Source organism: Takifugu flavidus, chromosome 15 (assembly GCF_003711565.1).
Source record: "Takifugu flavidus isolate HTHZ2018 chromosome 15, ASM371156v2, whole genome shotgun sequence".
Lineage (NCBI taxonomy): Eukaryota > Metazoa > Chordata > Actinopteri > Tetraodontiformes > Tetraodontidae > Takifugu > Takifugu flavidus.
The window spans coordinates 11,050,748-11,072,396 of NC_079534.1; the positions used below are offsets into that span (position 1 = coordinate 11,050,748).

Here is a 21,649-nt window from a genome sequence, read left to right on the forward strand (position 1 = left end):
GTGTTGGATAAAATGTCTATTTCCATCTTCAGATGACGCTTCTGTGCTGTACAGACGATAATACATGATCACAACGCCAGTCTGGACATATGAAGCCTCACTTCAGCCTCTAATGACAGATTTATAGGAAAAAGGCCCCTTTAAGTTTAAACTTGGCATTTAAAATACATTAAGTCCATGTTTTTATATTAAGACCTTTGTTGCTGGGGGGAACCAAGAGGTCATAGGTCAACAATCATTTGATTTTCTAAAAAAGGTTATCCATTCGATTGCAACGAGCACCTGATTGTACATCACACATTCAGCTAAAATGGTTCCTCACACAACCTATAAAGTTAGGATTTTATCCCTAAACAGCTGCAAATAAACTTTGTGTAAAATGTACAGTTTCTTTAGGCCGCATTAAATTAAAGAGTTAAGGCACGAGTGCTAAACAGTAAAACAATCTACAAGCATTTAAAATAAGAGATAAAAAAATAATAAAAGTGTTTGGCAGCATCTTTTTCCCCTCACACCATTTAAGAATATTTCCTCAAATCCTGAAGTGGTTCGTTTTTGTTTGTTTTACCAAAAGTGAAGCTCAGCTGGTTTCCAGTGATAAATGAACGTCCCGATTTTGTGTCCAGTGCCCCCCCCCCCCCCCCCACCATCACACCCACAAGGTGTTTCCGTGTTTACAAGGTTCAACCAAACTCCAGTGTGTATTTCAGGATTAAAGGAAAATGACCCGTTCTTTGCCCTTTTCAAGATCTTTGGGGAAAGGAGGCGGCGCCGGAGGTGGAACCTCGCTGCTGCTCCTGACTGTGCTGAAGGACTGAGACGACTTCACGCTGCGGAGAGACTCCGGCGGGCTAAAGGTTCCTAAAAGAAGGGTGGAAAAAAAGGAAGTAAAAACGGTCACACATCTAAATATGAGCTGATGAGCACACGCGCAGATGACCTTTGACCCTCTTTTAAACAGGACGACATCACTGCTTCCCTTCATACAAAAGTGATGTAAAGGCCTCAGAATTTTGGAGGCTGGTGGAAGATGAAGCTCCTGAGATTAATAAACAAATGTGTTTTCCTAAACACATCTTTCGGCATTTTGGCTGTAGAGGTAGTCAAATCTAAATAATATTCGAATGCTAAAGGAAATAAACTGAAAACCAACCAACCACTAACAAATGAAGGTAACTGGAGGGTTACGCCTTTAAAATTGGCACAGACCTGACTGGATTCTTTGAGGACTGGAGTTCCTTTTTGCTCTCAAGCTGCCTCCTTCTTTCCCAGTAACTCGGATGGGCACCAGCTGGCTCACATCGATAGAGGCTGCGTACGAGAAGACAGCTGGCTTTTAATTCAAACTGATGCCGACAACTGCTTGGGACACCTTCTTGAACCCGACCTGCGCTGTTGGTTCTCTTGTGGGAAGCCTTCCCTTTGAGGCCCTTGTCCTTCCCCTTGGACAGTGCTGCCAGTTTGGTGGGGATCTGCTGCTGTACGGCAGCAGGTTTATGAACCTGGTTGGTGGTGCTGATCAGCTGGATGGGCAGCTCGGGCTTGGCCGGCAGCACGGCCATGCTCTCCTTGCGCGGTGGAACTTTTGGAGGCACTTCTGAAACATCTGGGGCATTGATCAATGTGTTAAGCTTCAGAGGCGTCGGCAGGCCACCTCCTCCATTCGCTATGCTGCCCCTAAAAGACTGGTAGCTCCAGTACTGAGGAGGGAGAGGAGAAGGCCAGGTCAGAGTCTGATCTTTACTGTAACCACAGAGGACATTGAACAGATTTCAGCCGCATGTGCTTTTTCTCCTCACCTGCGAGGGATCATCGTACTGAGGCAATCCCGGGTTTAGAATGTATTTTTTTAACTTCTCCTGCTGCTGCTCCAGACGTTCCTTTTCCTGACTCAGGCGATCCTTCTCCTTCTCAACCGACTTTGTGGTTTCTCTCAGCCTCTCCAGCCCTTCCTGATAATTCCCCCTCTGTTCCTCCAGCTCTGTCTTTTCCCCCTGGAGCTTCTCCTCCCACGTCCGGCATTCCTCTTCTCTCTGCTGCAGCTGAGCTTCCAGAGCCTCCATCTGTATCCTCTGGCGCTCCCTCTCCTTCTCCCACTGCCGCTGCTCCTCTCGATGTTGAGCCTGCAGTTTTTGTAAATTTGCCAGCGCCTCCTTGTGCTTCTCCTGGTTTCGCTGCTTCTCCTGCTCCAGCAGAACGCTGCTGTTACGCGTCGGCTGTTTGCTCTGTGACTGAAAGGTGTTTTGGAGCTCGATCTGGCTGTCTTGCTGGGCTACGATCGTCTGGAGGAGCATTCAGGTAAATATATCAACTATACAAATGAACATATAAGACAATCATACATCCTCGATTATCCAGAAAAAGAATAACTTACTTGTAAGGTGTAGAGCCTCTGCACAAGAAGTATCACTCTTTCACACATCTGCATAGAAATAGCAGTTTATTTTACAATTGTTGAATGAAAACAGGCGAAATAAAGTACAATGATGTTTGGTTTACCTCTGCAAGAGGGAACTGACTGGAGACCAACCTGCTGTCTGGCATATTAGTGTCGTCATCATCAGCCTTCAAGTCAATCAGAAAACAAGAACATGAAAAGGTTTCATGGCAGGATGGAACTAAGGATTTCTGATTGATACTGACTGACTGCTCTGTGCTTTCAGAGTAGAGCAGTTCCTGCGATGGTTTGGGGGTAAGACTGTAACCTGGGAGGTCGTCCATGCCGCTGGGTTCGTCAGCTGCGTCACCTTTTGAGAGAATGTAAAGACGAGCGGACACCTTTCTATAATGTTCTCATTTTTGAGTCCAACTATTGACTGGACTGTTTTAATAACTGTGGTTATGTGAAAGGACACTGAAGACAATGAGAAAAACACTCATTAATATAGACTATTTTAGAGGCATCAGCTTTACTTTTCATGTTAGAATCTCCTGCTCCATAGGGGTCTTCCCTTCCGAGCTGCACATCCTGTACGTTGTCATCTTCTAGAGGGTTTGAGGTGTTTACCACTGAAATCAGCCGATTCTGCAAGTATTCAGCTGGAGACAAAACACAACTTCTTTAATGCAATGCTGAATATATTTATACAGTGCTCCATTTGACTTCCAACCACCACAAACAATGATAAAAGGACTCAGGAGACGCCGACTTCTCAGCTCTGACCTTCTCGAATGGCTCCCGTGAGCAGTGTCCCCCCCTGCTGGAGGTCAGAGGCATCGCCGCGAAGCAGCAGCCCTTTATGGGGGATTTCTTGCTTCATCACATTTTCATACAGCGCAGCAAACACCTCCTGTTTCTTTGTCAGACATTGCTTTATACGATCATCACACTGCCTGAGAGCATCTACGGAGCAAAGGCAGATCGTCAGAACTGCAACAGTGAACACCAGGCTGTTTTCCAACTGTGGAACTCTCCTTTCTACACAATTATGTTCACATTTCTAATGTTAAAATCCCATCCTCTTTCATAGAAATCTTTTACTCCTGCGTTAGAATCTGTAGTGCTACCTTGCAGCTGCTGCATTTCAGCAGACATTTCGTCGATGTCCTCCTCTGGGTAGCTGAGTGACAGAGGCAAATTTACAGTTAATGCATTAATCCTTTTAAAAAAAACAAAAACAAATGTAGATTGACAAAGATTTGAGAGATCTTTCTTTCAACACAGATGTTCTCAGCTTACTGCTCTATAGCGTCCGATATCAGCGTCAACCAGGTGAGGCGTTCCTGCCTGGAGCTGGTGTGAAGTTCATACATTTCTGCCATGAAGGAGGTGCTCACGTTGATGAGAAACATGGCTTTGTCCTCATGAGCCACTTCCCTAACTAATAACCTCTTAAGGGAAATGATAGGTGGTTTGTTGTCCTGAGAAAACAAAGATGACGCAGCAGGAATTAGTATCAGAAACGTTAGGATTGGAACAAGAGCAGGTGGAGTAAAAGAACAATATCAAGCACATCTGTGGGGAGAAAACTCACCACAGCAGCAAAGACGAGCTTCTGGTCTTTCTCTTGTAGGAGCACTAACACGTCTGACAGCAGCAAGGCATGGATTTCTGCAGAGAAACATGTTAAACTGACTCAGAATGGAGCCATGCAGACAGGGAGAACATGTAGCCTCACAGGGGGGATTCGAACCCACCACCTAACCATCGTCCAAAAGGCCAGATTGATTTTGGGAATTAGATGTCGCTCGAGATATGAATCAATCAAAGAAGTTCCAGTGTAACGACTCGCGTGACGTAAAAGGCCAGAATCCCACTGAAAACCTCCCAAACCTTTGTGTCGACCAGACGACTTCCACGTGACGGTGCCGTCGTGGAGTAGAGTCCTTGTTCCGTTGATCAGGTCGTCCCTGTGGAACAGCAGGCCGTCTTTCTGCCGGCCCTGAGACTTGGGCTCCAGGCGCAGGCAAATCTCTCGCAGACGAGCGGCGTTCTCATATTGCCTGACCTGGTTGTTGACCAGAGAGATGGCATCTTTGATCAGAGCCAGACCCTGAACCAGCGTCTGCTGCTCCTCCGTGTCACCTGGAAGAAACATGCACCGTTCAAACAGCCTCCTCACCGACGCGCGAAAGGTGAGGAAGCCGCACGCCCCTCACTACTAACAAAGAAACACAAAAGGCCTGACTTGGCTGCCATGTTTATTGATATTTACCTTCAGTGTTCTGTATGATCCGCTCCACCAGGATGGGATATTTTGTAATACGCTGAGTCACCAGCATGAAGCATTCGGGGATTCCCAGCCTTCGTACGAGAGGCAGCTGTCCTATTTTCTGTCGTGAAAGAGGCACGAAACAGGCATCACTCCAACACCTCATAGCTGCTTAGTTCCTGGAAGCAAAGACCTAGACCACAAAGGATCGTGGTCAAGTGCAGCTCTCTCACCCTCATCAGAATCTGCATTTTCTTGTTGTTCTGCATCTGCTCTTTATAGATGTTTATGGACTCGTTGTGATGGCTGCAGAACACACTGTAAGACTGGACCATTCTTTCCCCCACCGCACCTGAAAACTAAGAATCACAACACCACAGGATGAAAACACTGCTGCCTATACAGAGGAGCGTATTTGTCCATCACTTATATCCCGCATGTCTACCTGGGAAACAAGAATATCCCCAAACTGGGTGATCTGGTAGTTATTGGGACTTTCGTCGGGTTGAGCCTCTTCCTGTCGCGCTTTGAGGCAGCTGAGAAAGTGCTGGTGGAGGCTAAGCAGCTCTTCTACACTGAGGAAGAGCTGCTCCAGCTTGGCATCCTCGATCAGCTGAGACCGCCTCAGCTCGTACATGTAGACCTGGAGAAGGACCTTTAAGGTGCGCACATGGTGCATCTCCGTCTGGATGAACTCTAGAATACAGGAAACAGGCTTAAAATGAGAAAAAAGCAGAAAGCTCACCTCTGTGAATATAAAAAAAAAGATTTTCTCCATCCCACCAACAGCAGCTTCAACAGAGCATCCACCAGAATCCTACCATAGATGACGTCCTGCCTTTTTACAGCCTCTTTGTTCAGGGACTTGAGGTAGCTCTGGTCCACGGCCACGCTCCAGGACTCTGCCTCCAGGTTCTGAGCGATGTACTCCAGCTCTCCACGCACCTGAGCATAATGCAAGTCTGTGTGCCCAAAACAGACGGCTTCACACCACTGCTCACACGTGTCAGAAGATCTCAATATGGGCAAGAAGTGAAATGTCCTGCTGAGCTGCTGACCTTCTAGGTTAATAGGCTCGGCCAAGGAGGGCGCCAGCGACACGGAATCCTCAGAGGATTGCCTCAAACGGAGGCCATCGACCTCATCCATCTGCACCAGACCAGACCTGGTGAGCATGCGATGACAAAGCTCCACAAATAAAGGTGATGCGCAAACCATTTTATCCTAATAGTTGTTGTTGCTCTCAGCAGCCTCATATTTCAGCATTTAACTCAGCATCTCGTGCATCAAACTTTCATAAATTACTGAGAGGAACCCATGAAAGAGGGAAGTTTAGTCTCACTAACCTTGTTTCGTTGGAAGAAGAGGAACCAGGCTGAGGGCTGTGTTTCCGAGAGGCGACGGTCATGCCTGGACTCAGGAGGCGAAAGGGGAGGCCATGAGAGCCCAGGGGAGAAACCCTCTCCCCGGAACTGCGAACATCATCAATACACCAACCGATGAGACAAAATCTCATCGGGCCGACAGGCTCATGCTGTTAATCTCATCGGGTTTTCGCATTTTAGCGAAGGCAATCGAGTTGTCAGCCCCGACGTTTCTGCTGTACCGGGTTTGTTTTCTGATTTTAAGTTGCAGTCACTGATCTTGATACCATCCATCCAGTCGAGCTACAGATCAACATCCCAAAACTTTGACCTGCGCCATTCGTCTCTGGACAAAATGGACTCGACCCAATGCGAAACGGTTTGTTTAAAAGCCACCTGACTTTCACTTTGAATTTGACAGGAATTCCAAACATACCTCGGGTGCTTATTTCAGTGAACACGTGGCACCAATCTCCTCAATCGCAAATCCTCCGGTGAAGCGTTAACCTACAAAGAGGGTGACAGGACCATGAGTGCGTTGCATTGTGTTGAGCCGAAGCAGTGGGTTGTTCTAGAACTGATCCGGCCCCGTGAGGACAGAACTGGTTTGACGATCTGCAACATAACAGCTCAAGCAAAACCCGGTCCCAGCCAAAAACACAGCAGACAGCAGTAACACACTTACAAAAAAAAAAACCTCTCCACATTCATACTGTGCTTATCATTTGATCCCATTAAATCATAGGCTAGAGCAGCTGCGGCCAGCGCCTCCACTGGGTGTGTCTCACAGCACATAAACACAAAAATGAGATACTTTAAATGCGTCATTTCCACTGCCGTCCTCAGTGAAGAGCTGCGTGTTCATATCTTTGAGGGGCTGCTGCCACGGCAAAACAAGGGCAAGTGGATCGATCTTTGAAACTGAGGTGTTTTTAGAGGAAAAATAGGAGTCCTTCACAGTCAGACGCTCCTAAAACACACACACACACACACACACACACTGTTGTTTGACTGAAGCAGTTGGGAGAAAAACAGAAGTTCTCCTGCTTGTCTCATGTTGACAGAACATAACAAATATTGCCAGAAAAGCAGCTGCACAGGAGGCTCAAAACACCTCCAAGTCATGAGAATTAAAACACAACCTGGAAAATATCCCCTATAGAGATACAATTCTGAAAATAAACCTCATTCTGATCGGGTTAAGCTGGCTACGTCACCAGAAGCTAGTTTTTTTGGCCTACTGTTTGGCTGTTAACCAAAGCAAAAGCATCACAGTACTAATGGATCAACCCAATTTTGATGGAATGTTTAATGTTTACCTATCTTAAATGAAGAAAGACACTATGGTGCTAATGTATACATGCTCGCAATCACAGCAACAGAGATGCAGCGAACCCACAATTCCCAACTTAGTGGGTCAGTTATCAGTTGACTAGCCAGTCTGCCCAGTTAGCACAAAACACAACATCCCATCTACACGTGACACAGCCATTAATGCCAGAAATCAAGACTCAGTGAACCTCAGATCTCCTGATCCAGGTATGCTGGATCAGTAGTTTGATCCATAGAGAACAAATGTCCGATCCTGCTTATCAAGACTTCACCGCCCGCATTTAAAGAAGAGACAAATGGTTTAATAGGCCACGTTTAACAAAACACAAGTGGCAGCTAGAGGGATCAGCTGTCGGCAGCTCCCTTCCCAAACCACACCTCAGCTAAACAACTCTAATGACTAACATCAAAGAGGCCAGACTGGATCACCTCCGCCGGAGGTCGGAAACCACGAGGCCAACGACAGGAGTGAGAATAACAGGCTCCATAATTATTCAATTCATCACTGCATAAAATTAGCACAGATGGTGAAATAGCCGTTAGCATAGGGAGTGTAGCCATTTATTTATCACAAAAAAATCTTTGATAAGAAATGTTAGTGAAAAAGACCAACAAACCAAAAAGTACTTGTCTGTAACAACCCATCAAAAATGCTAATTAAGGAAACAAGGAAGCCAGATTTGGGGGGAAAAATGCTCTTTTAAGTGATCTAAAATCATTTTCTCAGGTGAAAGTGGTTCTGCTGTGGTTTCTACGGTTCGGCCCCGTGTTGTGATCGACGGCCACGCCCAGCGTGACTCGACCGCACAGGTGAGAAGAGCCGAGCGTGAAATACAGGTCACTCCCCGCGTGTGACAAAACAAGACCAGCAAGTCTGCCGAGTATCCTGCGAAGAAAAGGGCAGAGAGGTGTGTGTGTGTGTGTGGGGGGGGGGTGGGGGGGGGGGGGGGGGGGGTCAAAATTCTGCCTTTGTGGAAAATAACGAAAAGACGAGCGTCTTTCACACCACACAACAGGCCAAAGCTGCTCATTGTTGCAGGTGAAACCGGGCCGCTGGCGGTTAACAACCCTGAAACTGTGCCCGGGTAAATGACACGAGCGACCGTCTCGCCCACCAACCCTCGGGACTCTTAGTTGGAGCCCATCGGCTTTCAGGCACCTGTCGAGGCGGCAGGTGTAAAAAGACTTCGTCATGGCAACAGGACTGAGGGGCACTTCCTGTGCGCCAACCTTGACAGCTCACTTATTAACTTTCAGATAGGAATGGTGGGGGGTTTTCTTTGCACCTTGAACAGTGTTTCGGCCAGGTGACTTCATCCTCAGTCTGGACTTAAAGCGACGCGCACGTGTCACCACCAATGCAAGTCAGGCAGAGTATCGAGCATTTGCTCAGCTGTTCGGTATCTGATGTGGCTCATTCAGGTTGCGAAATAAATTTATATCTGGACCGTAGAGGGTGGCGGACATTGAATGTAATCTTCCTTTTGGAAGAGAGGGACCACGTTAGTAAAGATGTCACGGCTGGCCTGACAAAAGGGCAGGATTCTGAATTATGATGATAATATTGTGAGGATCGGTTATATGACCTGAGATAAGCACGACTCGGTATCTAAGTATTAAACCCACCCCCCAAAAAAGAGTGGAAACGCCACCAAATCAGACGCACATCAATAATATTGCATTATTAATGTGTGCAGCTGTGAGAGAACACACCCACACAGTCCTGGAGCGGCTCTTAAAGGGAGTCCAAATGTGATCAAACACCGACACTGTTTACCCCGAGACCTTCCAGTGCCATTTGTTATAGAGATAAGCAGCTACTGATATCCAGCACCATCAGCCCAGGGTTACGCTGCTGACTGGTGGGAAAATGTGGAAGCTTAAATAACCTCCCAACTCCGGGGCTTCCCAGCTGAAACCCAAACATGACCTACGTGACCGCACATGCAAAATGTAACGTGTGCAGCTGGAGACATAAATTCCCCCGATCTAATTCTATGGAAGGTTCCGGGTGTGCGTGAGGGGAGCGCAGGCAGCTGGGACCAGGAACCCTGAATGCCAGCAGCTCCAGGACAATTTTAAGATAAGAGAACCCTTCAAGGCTCTGTAGAAGTGCACTCGTGGATTTAAGTGACTTATTGCAACAGTATGGCCTGAAATAGGTCAAAAAAGGGAGTTTTTCCAGTAATGAAAATCAGATATGCATCCAAGAAGAAGCAAAGCTCCTAAAATACAAAGATGGTTTCACATTGCAGTCGTCTGAAGTTTCCCATGGCGTTAATTCAACCCAAGGAGACAGAAAAGTTATCTAGCGAGGGGGGAATGTCAGGAATGCCACGGTGCTGGCTGAGGTACTGACCTCGACCCAGGCTCTCAAACAAGCCCCGGTGGCAAATAAAACAGTCGCTGCTGGAACCAAAAGCAGGTGCAGGACAGGGAGAAGGGACGGCTGCTCACCTGTCCAGGTGTCGCTAACCCCGACAACGATGACACGGCGGATTCCCAGGAAGCCGAGTTTACCTATGAACCCAAAAGGTCCAAATAAATGTCTCATAGTTCGTCATCGGGTTTAAAGACGTGTGCTATCGCTAGCTAGTCGTGCTAGCTTCCTCTTCTCTTTTGTAAACAGACAGCAGGTTGAAGCCTGACAGGAAAACTCCTCGATGTTTTTAAAGGGTTTTACACGCCAACAACATGAGATTCATCTCACCGTGACGAGCTGGAGTCAAGCGGCGCCGGTGCAGTCGCAGGATTCGGAGTTGGTCCCCAGAGAGGAGAACTTTGGTTCCGACCACGTTCAGCGAAACCGGCCAAGATGTTTCAGGAGGAGCAAGTGCACCAGAGGCAGGAGCACCAGCCCACTTCTCCTCTTCCTCCTCCTCCTCCTCCTCCCCCTCTAAGCATTGTGGGAAACGAGTTTAGTCAAACTTTGTGGGAGAAAACTGCCCAGATTGGAGGAGTTCTGGACACTCTTCTACTAGAACCAAACTGGTGCACATGTACCGGGTTTATTTAATTGTCCTGCATTCACCTAAAGTCTAGGATTTATTAGGTTCAACTTCATTTAGGATTTAGACTAATTACATAAAGAAAAGTCACATGGAACACTGGTTTCAAACGTCTTTTTCGTGGTTTATGTTGTAAATTCAATAACGATTCAATATTGATGATGTCTTCGCAGATAAGATACATTTTTTATTTCCTAATTACGACACGTACCCGTTTTTGAATTGTATACCGATACCGGTATCGAAAATAATTCTGCCACAACTCAACCCCGCGAGCCAAATGGATTTTGTTTTTTAATCTACTTTGCTGTATATACTGAACAAAAAAGTGACTCAAAGTTATTAAATCATTATATCACTTTGATTTTAAACGATATGAAGGCAGCACGGAGCAAAATTAGCCGAGGCGCTGTGAACGTGCCACCTGTTCGTGTTGAACAGCTGGACAGCGCCCCCTAGTGCGCATTGATAGTAATGTATGTGAGTTCGATGCATCAAATGACCATTTTAATTTATGATTTATTCAATTCAATTATTCAAATGACCATTTATTTTATGATTTATTCAATTATTTATTCAATTCAATTATTCAAATGACCATTTATTTTATGATTTATTCAATTATACATTTTGCTACAATCTGCCAAAGCGTTGGGTTTAGTAGGTATAAGTTACATTTGTTTTTCAATTATTGCTCATATCCATTTAAAAAAATCATATAAATGACGTTATTATCAACTTATTTATGCAGACTACTCATGTACACTACATTCACAATAATGGTAACTGCTGTTGTGAGGGAAAGGTCAATATAAATCATATCAAATAAATCATATAAATCTAAAGATTGGAGCAGAAACCTTGAGAAATCAAAAACCCAGTGGTAATTTCACATCCATCAGCTCTTATATACAAATGTGCAGGAAAATAAAAAAGATCTTAAATTCTTCTTCTTTCTCTTCTCATTCTTTTTTTTAGAATCTCAACTTTGGTCCCTGGGTAGTTATAAAAGCTAAATCCAGCATGGAGAGGCTGAGTGAATGTGGTGTGGACTTTGTGGAGGAGAGTCATGGCTTCACTGGTGACGCTGTAGAAGGTCAGGAGGCCTGTGCTGTGGTCCAGGTACACTCCCAGCGTGGAGGATGGAGGACCGGACACTGGAGTTGTGCAGCTGTTGTGACAGAAGGTATACTTTGCATTGTCGCAGTATAAGGCCCAAGATTTGTCGGTGGATCCAAACCCACTCTGAGTCCATTGCCCGTCTCTTTTGACATCTGCATAGGCTACTGCAATGTAGACGGCTGGCCCGTCCCACTTCACCTCCCAGTAACAGCGTCCAGTCATGCTCTCCTTGCTCAGCACCTGGCAGCACTGGGTGAATCTGCCAGGGTGACTGGGATAATTGAGGTTTTGGTTCGTTACCGTCGCTGTTTTGTTTCCTGCAGAGAGATGCAGCTGTGTGTGAGCCGTGTCTGCATCCAGGGTGAGTTCACATAAATATTCTAGGAAGTCACGTCTGCTCTGGGGCTCGCTCTGGGGCTTGCTCTGGGGCTCGCTCTGGGGCTTGCTCTGCAAGGAGTTTTTTTCTGCCCTCCTCTGAGAGATCTTTGCCGTATTTTTTCTGAAGTTTTTCTGGGAGGTCTTTGTGATCTTTGATAAAGCTGCTGTCACATCCTCAAAGTAGCCGGTAGAACTCTCGCTGAATCGGGGTGGATCTCCTGCCGGACTGAGGGGCAACAGCAAGGCTGACCTTTGTAGAAACTGGTTGTCATCCTCTATGTGTAAGATCCTCCTCAGCTCATCTTCTCTGCTCCTCAGCTCCACGATATCACGCTCCAGCTTCTTCTCGGCCTCTTTAACCTGACTCACCTCGGCTTCCTGATGCGACCTGACCCGTTTTTCCACCTCACAGCGCTGATTTACTAGGAAATCGATCAATTGGGTGATGATCTGGTGACTGTCTTTTACTGCTTTATTAGCAGAATGGTTGATGACTTCCACCCGCTGCTGGAGAACCGTCACATCCTCTTTTCTCTCCCGGATCATTTGCTGGATCTTCAGTTGTCTTACCGCAAGATTTCTCTGCTTCTCTCTCCTCTCTGCTGCTGCTGACACCGTGTCATGGCCTTTATGGCTCTCCGCTAAGCAGAGACGACAGATGCACTGCTGATCGGTGCGGCAGAACATCGTCTTCACCTCAGCATGACTTCCGCAGGCCTTCTCCTGGAGGTTCTGACAGGGCTCCACCAGCTTGTGCGTCATTAAAGGTGGCATCCGGTGATGAGGCTGGAGGTGGTTCTCACAGAAGGAAACCAGGCAGACCAGACAGGACTTGACGGCCTTCACGGTCGTGCAGACGTCACAGGCCACGTCCCCAGATCCAGCATGGCCGCGATCCGCAGGAGCCTCGTGCAGCCCGGTCTTCTTCAGCTCCTCCACAATGGCTGCCAGCATCGTGTTTTTAGTCAAGACAGGCCTCGGAGTGAAGGACTTCCTACACTGAGGGCAGACGTAGGATTGTTGCCCCCTCTCTGCAGCCTTCCAGTAGGTGTTGATACAGTCCATACAGTAGTTGTGTCCACAGGGGACAGTCACTGGATTCTTCAGCGCGTCCAAACAGATGGAACAGGAGGCGATGTCCCAGTCCAGCTGAGCTCCTTTACCAGCCATTTCACTCTCGCGCAGTGACTCTCAGAGTTTACCTTGTGAAATGAAACTGTGCCTTGTGATGGTAATGTTTGCTGGACACACCCAAGCAGATCATAGAAAAACAGAGGGAAGTGACAATCGAGCCTGCAACCATGTCACTGTGCCATAAACGACCTTTGTCCTCAGACAGCCACGAAAGAAAGTCACAAGACTGAAACAACATCTGTCCTCCGGCATCTAACCAGCAATCATCAAACCACAGTGCGTAAATGTCAAACTTCTGGGTGACTCTCTTGACCAAAATTCCCAATTATAATTTAGGGAGGAGTTAAAATTTTGAGGGCACCCCCCACAAAAGAAATCTGAAACCTCAAAAATATTAATACCCCAAATGATCATTCGAATAATAAAAAGTACAAGATGCAGACTTTGCCCTACTGTCAGTCTCAATTGTGCCATTAACTTTTACACCTTTGTTGAGGGACAGGGTTTATTACCTCTTTGAAAAAGCCTATTGTTACTAATTCTGTAGTTCGAGTTACTATTATAGACAGACAAATTATCATACTTAGGGGGTCGTCTAATCATTAGGTTAACATCTTGGCTGTGCTGTTATAGGCCAAGGCTGCCGGGGTCCGGAAACATGATCACCTGACAGGCCTCTGTCACCCCACTGGGTTATGGTTTCCTCTCCTCTACTCTCCTTTCCTCCTCCTCCTCATCAAGCAGACTTCTCCGCCCCCCCCCCCCCCCCCCCCCCCCCCTTCTCTATTCATTTACAGGTATCGCCGCATGATGACCTCCGGCCCCGCTGACCCGCTGTATAAATACTGTATTTTTGTATGTGGTCCTGTCCTGTCCTGTCCTGTCCTGTCCTGTCCTGTCCTCTACCTGTCCTCCCCCCTTCTCCTCCCTCTCTACCCAGCCGGCCATCAGCAGGAGGGTCCCCTACATGAGCCTGGTCCTGCTCAAGGTTTCTTCCTGTTAAAGGGGAGTTTTTCCTTGCCACTGTTGCTTGTCTGGGTTAGGCCCTGGGATTCTGGAAAGCGCCTTGAAACAATTTTGATTGTAAAAGACGCTATATAAATAAATAAAGATTGATCCAGACTATCTATGTGACTGCTAATTTGTCGTGATGATTTTTCCCAGGCAGAAAAAGGCAGATTCTAAACCTGATGTGAGATCAGCATTTGTTTTTCAGGTGATTTTAAGGTCCAGGCAGCACATTGTCATCTTTAACTTTTATTATTTCTTAGGTCTTTGTGGTTGGAATCATGAAAAACAAGGCAATCAATTAACTATGACTTCCTGGCACCCTCCATCCCATAAACTTGGCTTCGGAGCAGTGGGGAGGAGGCAAGATAAGGTTAAAGGAAGCCTGGAATATTTTCTAGGTGGGAGGTGGAGATCAAAGCAGGCAGTGGAATTGGAGCAGAGCTGCTGAGGAACGAACAAGTGTAAAGATTCATGATACCAATGTAAAGATATGTGTCTGAACATGTGGGGAGGCTGCCAACATTCTGACCTTCCGTCACCATCTGAACCCTACTCTAAATTGTCTTTGAGACATTTCTGACTCTGAGTTGGTTCCTTTATTATCTACAGAGATTCATCATCTAAGACACAAATGACTTGAACCTTTCTCAGTAGCTTTGTGCTGCTTTAAAGAAATCTTCCATGGAATCAACATATTATGGCAATTAAAGGTAAACAGAAGATGCAGATGCTTTATTGATTAGTGTAATCGGAACCTTTCGAATGAGTTTAAGTGTTTTTAACGTGTAAAATTCCATAAAAGGACGACATTAAAACAAAGATTAAAACTCGAAGGCGTTCATTAAAAAATTTTGCTGAAGCTGACTAGTAGATAAATCAAACTCAACTGTTGTGTGTATAAAGTAAAGCAACATGTTAAAAATAGAACGTGATTATTAGCAATATCCTGGAGAAAAGTTAATGTGCGTGTTAAAAACACGATAGAAGGCAGTAAGTCCAGTTCCGCCATTGGCCAGCAGGTGGCGGCATTGACAAACCGCTGTTCAAAAGTCTCGCGTGATTTGGGCCACGGTGGCTCGTTTGACCCCGAGATTGAACGTTCGATCACATATTGGAGCACCAGCACAGTTCACAATCATGGAACTTCTGGCCTGATAATGATTTAGATTGCCTTTAATTGTACATTTAATGAAATTGTGTGAAACAAATGTTTGGAAAATGACCCCCTGCAGAGATCCAAGATTATTTAGGGGCCATGAACTTTGAGAATCAAAGTCACAAAAGCACCATCAGAGCATGTTCATGATGCACCTGCTGCACTATCTACAGCACTATTTTATTTGATCTTGATATGATACACAGACATCTGAAGCTGAAGACGCCAAGCACTCTTTCTCCAGGCAATGCACAGCTAAAGACCCAAGTGCTGTTGGTAGATAATAAGTCCAAAAAAAAGCTAATTAGTATGATTCTCGGGATTAGAAAAAATAAAATAAACACAGGAGACTAACATGTAAAAACATTTTCTATAACCAGAAAGTAACCTCAAAAATGACAATATGTCAGCTATGTACAAAAAAACATCAATATTATATTTATATATTTTAATCTCCTATACCCACTAAAATATACCAAAGAAGCAGCTATTGGTCAATCTGAGCAACTCGTTCAACATGTTCTTGAAAACTGTTTAAATATCCTTCAGCTGTAAATGTGAAAACTCAAACATAAAGGAAACAAAGACATGTAAATAAATTTAAAACGTATATAACCAACTAGGAGTCCTGTGTTCTTCCTGTGTGCCATTTTGGAATACTGCAGAGTGTTAGGAGGTAAGCCACTTCAACCAGCTTCTCCAGTGGATATCAGTTTGTTCGTGGACAGGTCCTCTTGGACTGTCCAATCAGAGTTCCCGAAAATCTTCACTCTTAGTTTGTCATTGACGCGCGGACAAGGACTCGGCAATGGTTCCATGACGACTGGTGTAGGCCACAGACAAAATAGAAGGGCACTTTTTTCGTTCAAACCCACGGTTTGAACCCTTCTGTTGAATAAGTGGGGAGGGACACAGTCTGGACATGTGAAAAGGTCGGAAGGGGGGAGGGGAGGGGGAGGGAATCGGGGTCTTAGCAGCCTTCTTGGTTGTCAAGAGTTTGTTTCACAGTTGAATCCTTTTCTACCAAGTGAAACTTGGCAACACACACATCTTTCATATATATGTATATATATACATATATATAAACTACAATCATGAACAAGAGACAGGAGATTGTCCTTAAATACAAAAAGTGGCGTCCGTGTGTGGACATGCTGTAGTGTGTGGCATCTGAGGTGGAAAAATAAGATCCTGAGATATGCACTGATGGACATCTGAGTGTGATAAAAGTGTGATCTATATAAAACGATGAAAAATATATATTTAACTCTATAGCATTGACACATTTTGGGGAGGGGGGGGTATTGTTAGGAGGGGCTGGACCTCGGCAGGGCCAGTATTCGTCCGTTTGTCTTTCCCCCGTTCATGTGTGTGAAGGACATGTGGTGCTCCTCGTAACTGCCCCTCAGGCCCATGGAGATGGTCTCGTCTCTGTCCAAACACTGTTCCCTCTGTGAGTAGGAGGACGGGTCCAGTGGTATGCTCTCCATGTTTTCCATGTCCAGGTCAAAGTCTTCGCTCTCGGGCGGCTTGTTCTCCTCGCTGTAAAAGAAGGAGACGTCCTGGAAGGTGGGATGCAAGTTGTCGTGCAGCATCTCGATGATCTCCAGGAAGGTGGGACGCATCTTTGGGTTGTACTGCCAGCACATCTGCATCAGGTTGTACCTGGACGAAGACAAAAGCAGAGTGAGAAGAGGCTCCTCAAGTCATCGAAGAGCCACACGGAGGAGGAACGTGTCTTCCACTTGACTGGAGTCATTCCAAACATATTTGAATGAGCCTTAATATTACACACATGCACTTAAATTTGACATGACGCATCCACCGTTCTAAACGCTGATTTAGCACAGATACTGTGTGTAGAACAAAGTTATTTTTAAGAAAATGTCAGCCTGTAGGGAAATTACTGAAGTTCAAGGAACTCAAGAAAAGTGTGGGCTACTCTGTTAATCTAGTACAGCTGGACTTAATAATAGGAAAGAAATGAAAATACACAGCATGGGAACCTGAAAGTTGTCTTCAGTAGAGTGCAGTGAATGTTAATAAAACCAATTAGATAAAACTGTGTACGTCAATGCGAAACTTGCTGAAGCAAAACTAAACGTACATTTTGTCGGGGCAGTTGTCTGGCCGGTCCAGGAAGCCGCCGTCCATGACAAACTTGAGGACCTGCTCGTTGGACAGGCCTTGGTACGGCTGCTCGGACAGCGTGCTTATCTCCCACAGAACGACTCCAAATGACCTGGCAGACGGACAAGGACAGGGTGGAGAATGAAGGCTCCTTCGACAGGAGCAGCTCGTGACCTGATCACATTTTAATGTTGGACGTTGGAGGACACAGGAGGTGTTACTGACCAGCAGTCCGAGTGTGCCGTGAAGACGCCATCTTTCAGAGACTCAGGAGCCATCCACCTGACAGGAAGTAGACCCTTCCCACCTTTCCTGTAGTAGTCAGTCTCGTAGATGTCTCTTGTCATTCCAAAGTCTGCCAAAACAACAATTATATATCTTCAGATATGTCTTTAAAGATCCATTTAAAGATTATAAATATATATATATATGTAAACAATCCCGATATACACAGGCGGTAACAAAACTGTTGTCGTGACACCAACCTCCTATTTTGACGGTGAAATCGTGAGCCACCATGCAGTTTCTAGCTGCCAGATCTCGGTGAACAAACTTCTTGGCGTTCAAATACGCCATTCCGTCCGCTATCTCGGCAGCCATTTGGATCATCTCCTTCAGGGTGGGTGGCGGACGCCCCGGGTTGTTCTGCAGAATTCGCAGTGTCGTTACTCAAAATGAATTTCTAAATAAGTTATTTTTTTTGTTTTTTTTTTACAGCCCCGCTTTCATGACCCCCTTAACAGCCCAGAGGTCTGGTGTTTATCTTCTAACAGGCCTGTTTCCTGCTATTTTCCCTACATGTCATTAGTTTATTTACACACAGGCAATGACAAATAGCTTAAAGGGACTTTTCTGTGTAAAAGAACAGCCTTGGCAGCACAGTAAAGGTGCATATAGGACTTGTTTGTTGCTCATGTACCTCAGCATCAGGGCGCAGGGAGCGCAGGTAGCTCTTCAGGTCTCCATTAGTCATGAGCTCCATCACCACCAAGGTGGGCTGACCTTTAGAGACAACACCCATCAGACGCACCTGGAAGACAAGTGTGAGTGCTTCTTATTTTCTTGATGGCTGCTGTCATGATCGGGTGGCGCCCGCGTCCTGATCGAACACGATGGGACATTTATCACGCACTCACCACATGGTGGCAGCTGAAGGCCTTCATGACTGAGGCCTCGTTCAGAAACTCGATTCTCTGCCTCAGGTTGGCCGATTCGTTCACCGTCTTTACGGCTACGTGCGATTCCCCTTCTCCTTTAACGATGTCTTTAGCGATGCCTTCGTAGACCATGCCGAAGGTGCCCTGGCCGAGTTCCCTCAGAATGGAGATCTTGTCTCTGGGCACCTCCCATTCATCTTCCTCGTACACTGCAGGCACATTTGCAAGAAAGCGTTAAACTGACTGAGATTAAGCATTTTTTTTAAAAACCCTCAATCAAGCTAGTTTTCTGGAATCTGGCAAGTACTGCATCACTTCATCGCACAGCCAGCCCAAATATTAGTCCCTCAGGATCATCAATAATTTAGAAAAAATATTCTTGCAATTTAAAAAAGAGGATTATGTATTATGTGAATTTATAAATGAGCTAATTCCTTTTTCATTTTGAATGCATGCATCAACACAGTGAAAAACCCTGTGTACATTATGTTACAGTGGAGAACTGAAAATGCTGTAATGTCCATGTCAGGCCAGCAGTGGGCGATATTACTTTGTAGCGGCACACTCCACGTGACCAACACCCATTTCTCCACAGGCCAGATGTGGAGCAGAGTTGCCACAGCCACCAATGATCCTAACTTAATAAACGTCTCTCGGTAGCCCTCTCCTGATATACCGGTGTGTATACTGAACACTATACGTCCTTGGAGATTGCAGCAACAGATGCGCCTTTTGACGGAGGACACAGTACAAAACAGGATGTGCACAAAGCGGAGTGTGACCTCATCATTTGCAATGAAAACTCCAGCTTAACTGTCGAAATGACGACAACTGTTGTATTTACACAATTCCACTAGGAAGGTTGTCTCAAAGGGCTTTTCCATGTAAATGGGAGGTTGCAACACCACAAAATCTTTGCGTTTCATCCTAAAATTGTTCAAATGAAGCCTAATCGGACTTCTGTACTAAACAAACTAGAGTTTGCTCACCATCATTAGCACTGAGATACTCTGGGTTTGAGGAGGCATAGATGGGACCACTAGGACCTTGAGTTTGACTAAAAAGAGAAAAGGAATATAAATTACACCTGTTAAAACAATATAATCATTAAAATTTCCTGATACACTAAAAGAAGTGTGAAAATTGAAATTACCTCTTCTTGAACATGACAAATCCCCCAACAGCAACGAGCAGCAGCAGCACAAAGCAGATGATTGGACCGATGATGATCTTCACGATGTAGAGAGGGTCGCCTGAGAGCGAGACACGTTTCGAATGAACAAATCACACGTTAAACTAGACGTGAAGATGCAGCAGCTCAGTGTGGTGCTTACTGGGGTCCTGGACGTAGAAGTAAGTGGGCTCGGTCCAGGATCCGTTCCCAGCCAGTGAGGTGGCCCGAATCCTCACTGTGTAGTTCCCAGGATGCATCACTTTCAGCTTGCAGCCACGGTTCACTTTGTACATGTTTCTGGAGACGCAATAATGCAGCTCCTGCAGAAGGAAAACCCTTCAGTTTTGATTCCCCGTCACTAATAATGCTTAAGTAACTTATTTGTGCCATTTATGGAAAAAATATATAATTTAATTCCCAGTAAAAAAAAAAAAAACTCAGTCCAAACAGTTGATGGAACAGCTTTGCTTTTTCAGTCGGCTTAATCAGGATTCTTTTCAATCTCTTTCATTGAAAGCATTCTAAGGCCTTAAAAATCTGTCTGCGTGGACAAATGATGAAAAATCTTGACATTTTAAACAAACCAAACACATTTTTGGGATTGGTGGCGTGAACTGACGGTGAACCTGCGTATTCGCAGCCTCCCTGTAAACACTAATGGAAAGAAAATGTGACCAATGCGTCTCTTCACCTCTGTGTCTCCGTGTCTCTTGTAGTTGACCTCGTAGAGGATGATCATCCCGTTGGGGGCCGCCGGCTCCTGCCACGAGATGTGCACTGAATTTTCCGTCACATCGTACTTGATGGGGCCCCTAATGTCATCAGCTTTGTCTGCGGAAAACAGAGTCGGTCTCGTAAATGACATTGAGTTGAAAATAGATTTGTTTGCGCCGTAGAGGCGGTGAGATGCAGGGGAGTCGCGACAGGCCCGCTGTCAGTTTTGATGTATTTTGTCCCCGCATCGATGTCGTCTTTGAACCCAAAAAATCAAATAAAATCCCTCCATGGGCAGGCCTGAATGCCTGGAGTGGACGGCTTTAAGCACACGGCAGATGTGGCCGCAGGAGCCGCAGTTAAGCTCCCACTTTTGTTAAATTGGGATCGATTTCACACTGAAACCTTAAACATAGTTAGAGCGCACTCACACCCGTTCAGGAACATTTGTACCATACATTGGGTACGCTTCTCTGCTATATTAATTCAAGTTGCATTGTGGGAAAATCCTGTTTTTTTCTGTTTTCACTGCAGAATTGAGCTCACGAGGGAAACATTTTGCAAAAAAAACAGCCTTGTGTTAAATAAGATCACATTTTTAACCATGACATGAAGAGGCTCTATCTGCATCCTCACCTTCAGGCAGCGTGCGGCCGCTGACGTACGCCGCCATGCTGCAGCGGCTGGCGTCAGTGGGGTGGTTGCAGGCGTGGATCTCGATCTGGTAGCTGGTAAAGTGGCGGAGGCCGGAGATGACCGTGGATTCCTTGGGGGGAATCGTGACCACCGTTTTGCCCTCAAAGACGTCATCACCTTCGGGGTTATCCGTGCCGTGTGGGGGGCTCAGCGCAGTGGTGAGGAGCGACCGCGTTTGGTTGGCTATGCCCGCAATAGAGCGCCGCTGCCTTAAGCGCCTAAAGAAGAGAAAAGACACCACGCAGACACCTTTAACATGCTGCACGTAAAACTAGGTGGCTATAGTGACCAAGAGTCTCACTTTATCTCAAAGACTTCGTTGTGGAGGTAATTCTCAAAGGTTTTGCGGTATTCCGAGTCCTCTTTTTCCTTCTTGAGCTCCTTGTCAGTTTTAGGGCAGGCGCAGCACCGTGTCCGCTGGCCCTGCTCCTCTGTCTGGTTCCACTTTTGCTCCTCGTCACTGTCCACCTGAGTGGGCACCCGCGATGGCAGCTTCATCCCTGGCCGAAGAAGGGTTTGACACAATTTTAGCAGCCGCTCAGACAGCATGGAATGGCAGACACAAACAGGCGGGGTGGTTTCGTGTGCGTCCCCACCCACTCACACGCCTGTAGGGGCAAG

General features: G+C 46.0%; 3 protein-coding genes across 5 annotated transcripts in view; all 3 read right to left on the bottom strand.

Annotated features, from left to right (window-relative positions):
- Nucleotide 1: 1 nt before the first annotated feature.
- Nucleotides 2-10,217, bottom strand: arhgef18a (rho/rac guanine nucleotide exchange factor (GEF) 18a). Of its 3 annotated transcripts, none has more exons than XM_057055682.1 (22): nucleotides 10,059-10,203; nucleotides 9,806-9,868; nucleotides 6,453-6,523; nucleotides 5,999-6,124; nucleotides 5,711-5,801; nucleotides 5,474-5,614; nucleotides 5,098-5,348; nucleotides 4,886-5,011; nucleotides 4,656-4,773; nucleotides 4,274-4,525; nucleotides 3,975-4,051; nucleotides 3,680-3,861; nucleotides 3,508-3,560; nucleotides 3,164-3,343; nucleotides 2,914-3,039; nucleotides 2,644-2,747; nucleotides 2,500-2,565; nucleotides 2,375-2,422; nucleotides 1,800-2,282; nucleotides 1,388-1,700; nucleotides 1,210-1,311; nucleotides 2-861 (listed from the first exon to the last, which is right to left on the bottom strand). In XM_057055682.1, the coding sequence occupies exons 5-22, from the start codon at nucleotides 5,799-5,801 to the stop codon at nucleotides 713-715; spliced, it is 2,862 nt and encodes a 953-aa protein (XP_056911662.1). In that variant the 5' UTR covers nucleotides 5,999-6,124; nucleotides 6,453-6,523; nucleotides 9,806-9,868; nucleotides 10,059-10,203; the 3' UTR covers nucleotides 2-712. The 3 variants fall into 3 exon arrangements, with proteins under 3 accessions (XP_056911662.1, XP_056911661.1, XP_056911660.1); XM_057055681.1 differs by having other exon boundaries at nucleotides 5,711-5,817; nucleotides 10,059-10,202; XM_057055680.1 differs by lacking the exon at nucleotides 9,806-9,868 and having other exon boundaries at nucleotides 5,711-5,817; nucleotides 10,059-10,217.
- Nucleotides 10,218-10,936: 719 nt separating this feature from the next.
- On the bottom strand, nucleotides 10,937-13,734 carry LOC130538299 (tripartite motif-containing protein 16-like). The gene has a single exon (XM_057055683.1). It carries the CDS (start codon nucleotides 13,024-13,026, stop codon nucleotides 11,296-11,298), a length of 1,731 nt encoding a protein of 576 aa, XP_056911663.1. The 5' UTR covers nucleotides 13,027-13,734; the 3' UTR covers nucleotides 10,937-11,295.
- A 1,422-nt stretch (nucleotides 13,735-15,156) lies between these two features.
- The window catches only part of insra (insulin receptor a), a 35,161-nt gene continuing 28,668 nt past the window's right edge, over nucleotides 15,157-21,649 (bottom strand). Inside the window, exons 10-21 of the mRNA XM_057055679.1 lie at nucleotides 21,330-21,528; nucleotides 20,969-21,246; nucleotides 20,310-20,449; nucleotides 19,779-19,938; nucleotides 19,598-19,697; nucleotides 19,434-19,501; nucleotides 18,424-18,653; nucleotides 18,207-18,317; nucleotides 17,773-17,932; nucleotides 17,513-17,642; nucleotides 17,265-17,399; nucleotides 15,157-16,822 (exon numbers count right to left, since the gene is read on the bottom strand). Coding sequence (XP_056911659.1) covers nucleotides 16,465-16,822; nucleotides 17,265-17,399; nucleotides 17,513-17,642; nucleotides 17,773-17,932; nucleotides 18,207-18,317; nucleotides 18,424-18,653; nucleotides 19,434-19,501; nucleotides 19,598-19,697; nucleotides 19,779-19,938; nucleotides 20,310-20,449; nucleotides 20,969-21,246; nucleotides 21,330-21,528 — 2,069 coding nt within the window. The 3' untranslated portion in view covers nucleotides 15,157-16,464. The remainder of the gene's footprint in view (nucleotides 16,823-17,264; nucleotides 17,400-17,512; nucleotides 17,643-17,772; nucleotides 17,933-18,206; nucleotides 18,318-18,423; nucleotides 18,654-19,433; nucleotides 19,502-19,597; nucleotides 19,698-19,778; nucleotides 19,939-20,309; nucleotides 20,450-20,968; nucleotides 21,247-21,329; nucleotides 21,529-21,649) is intronic.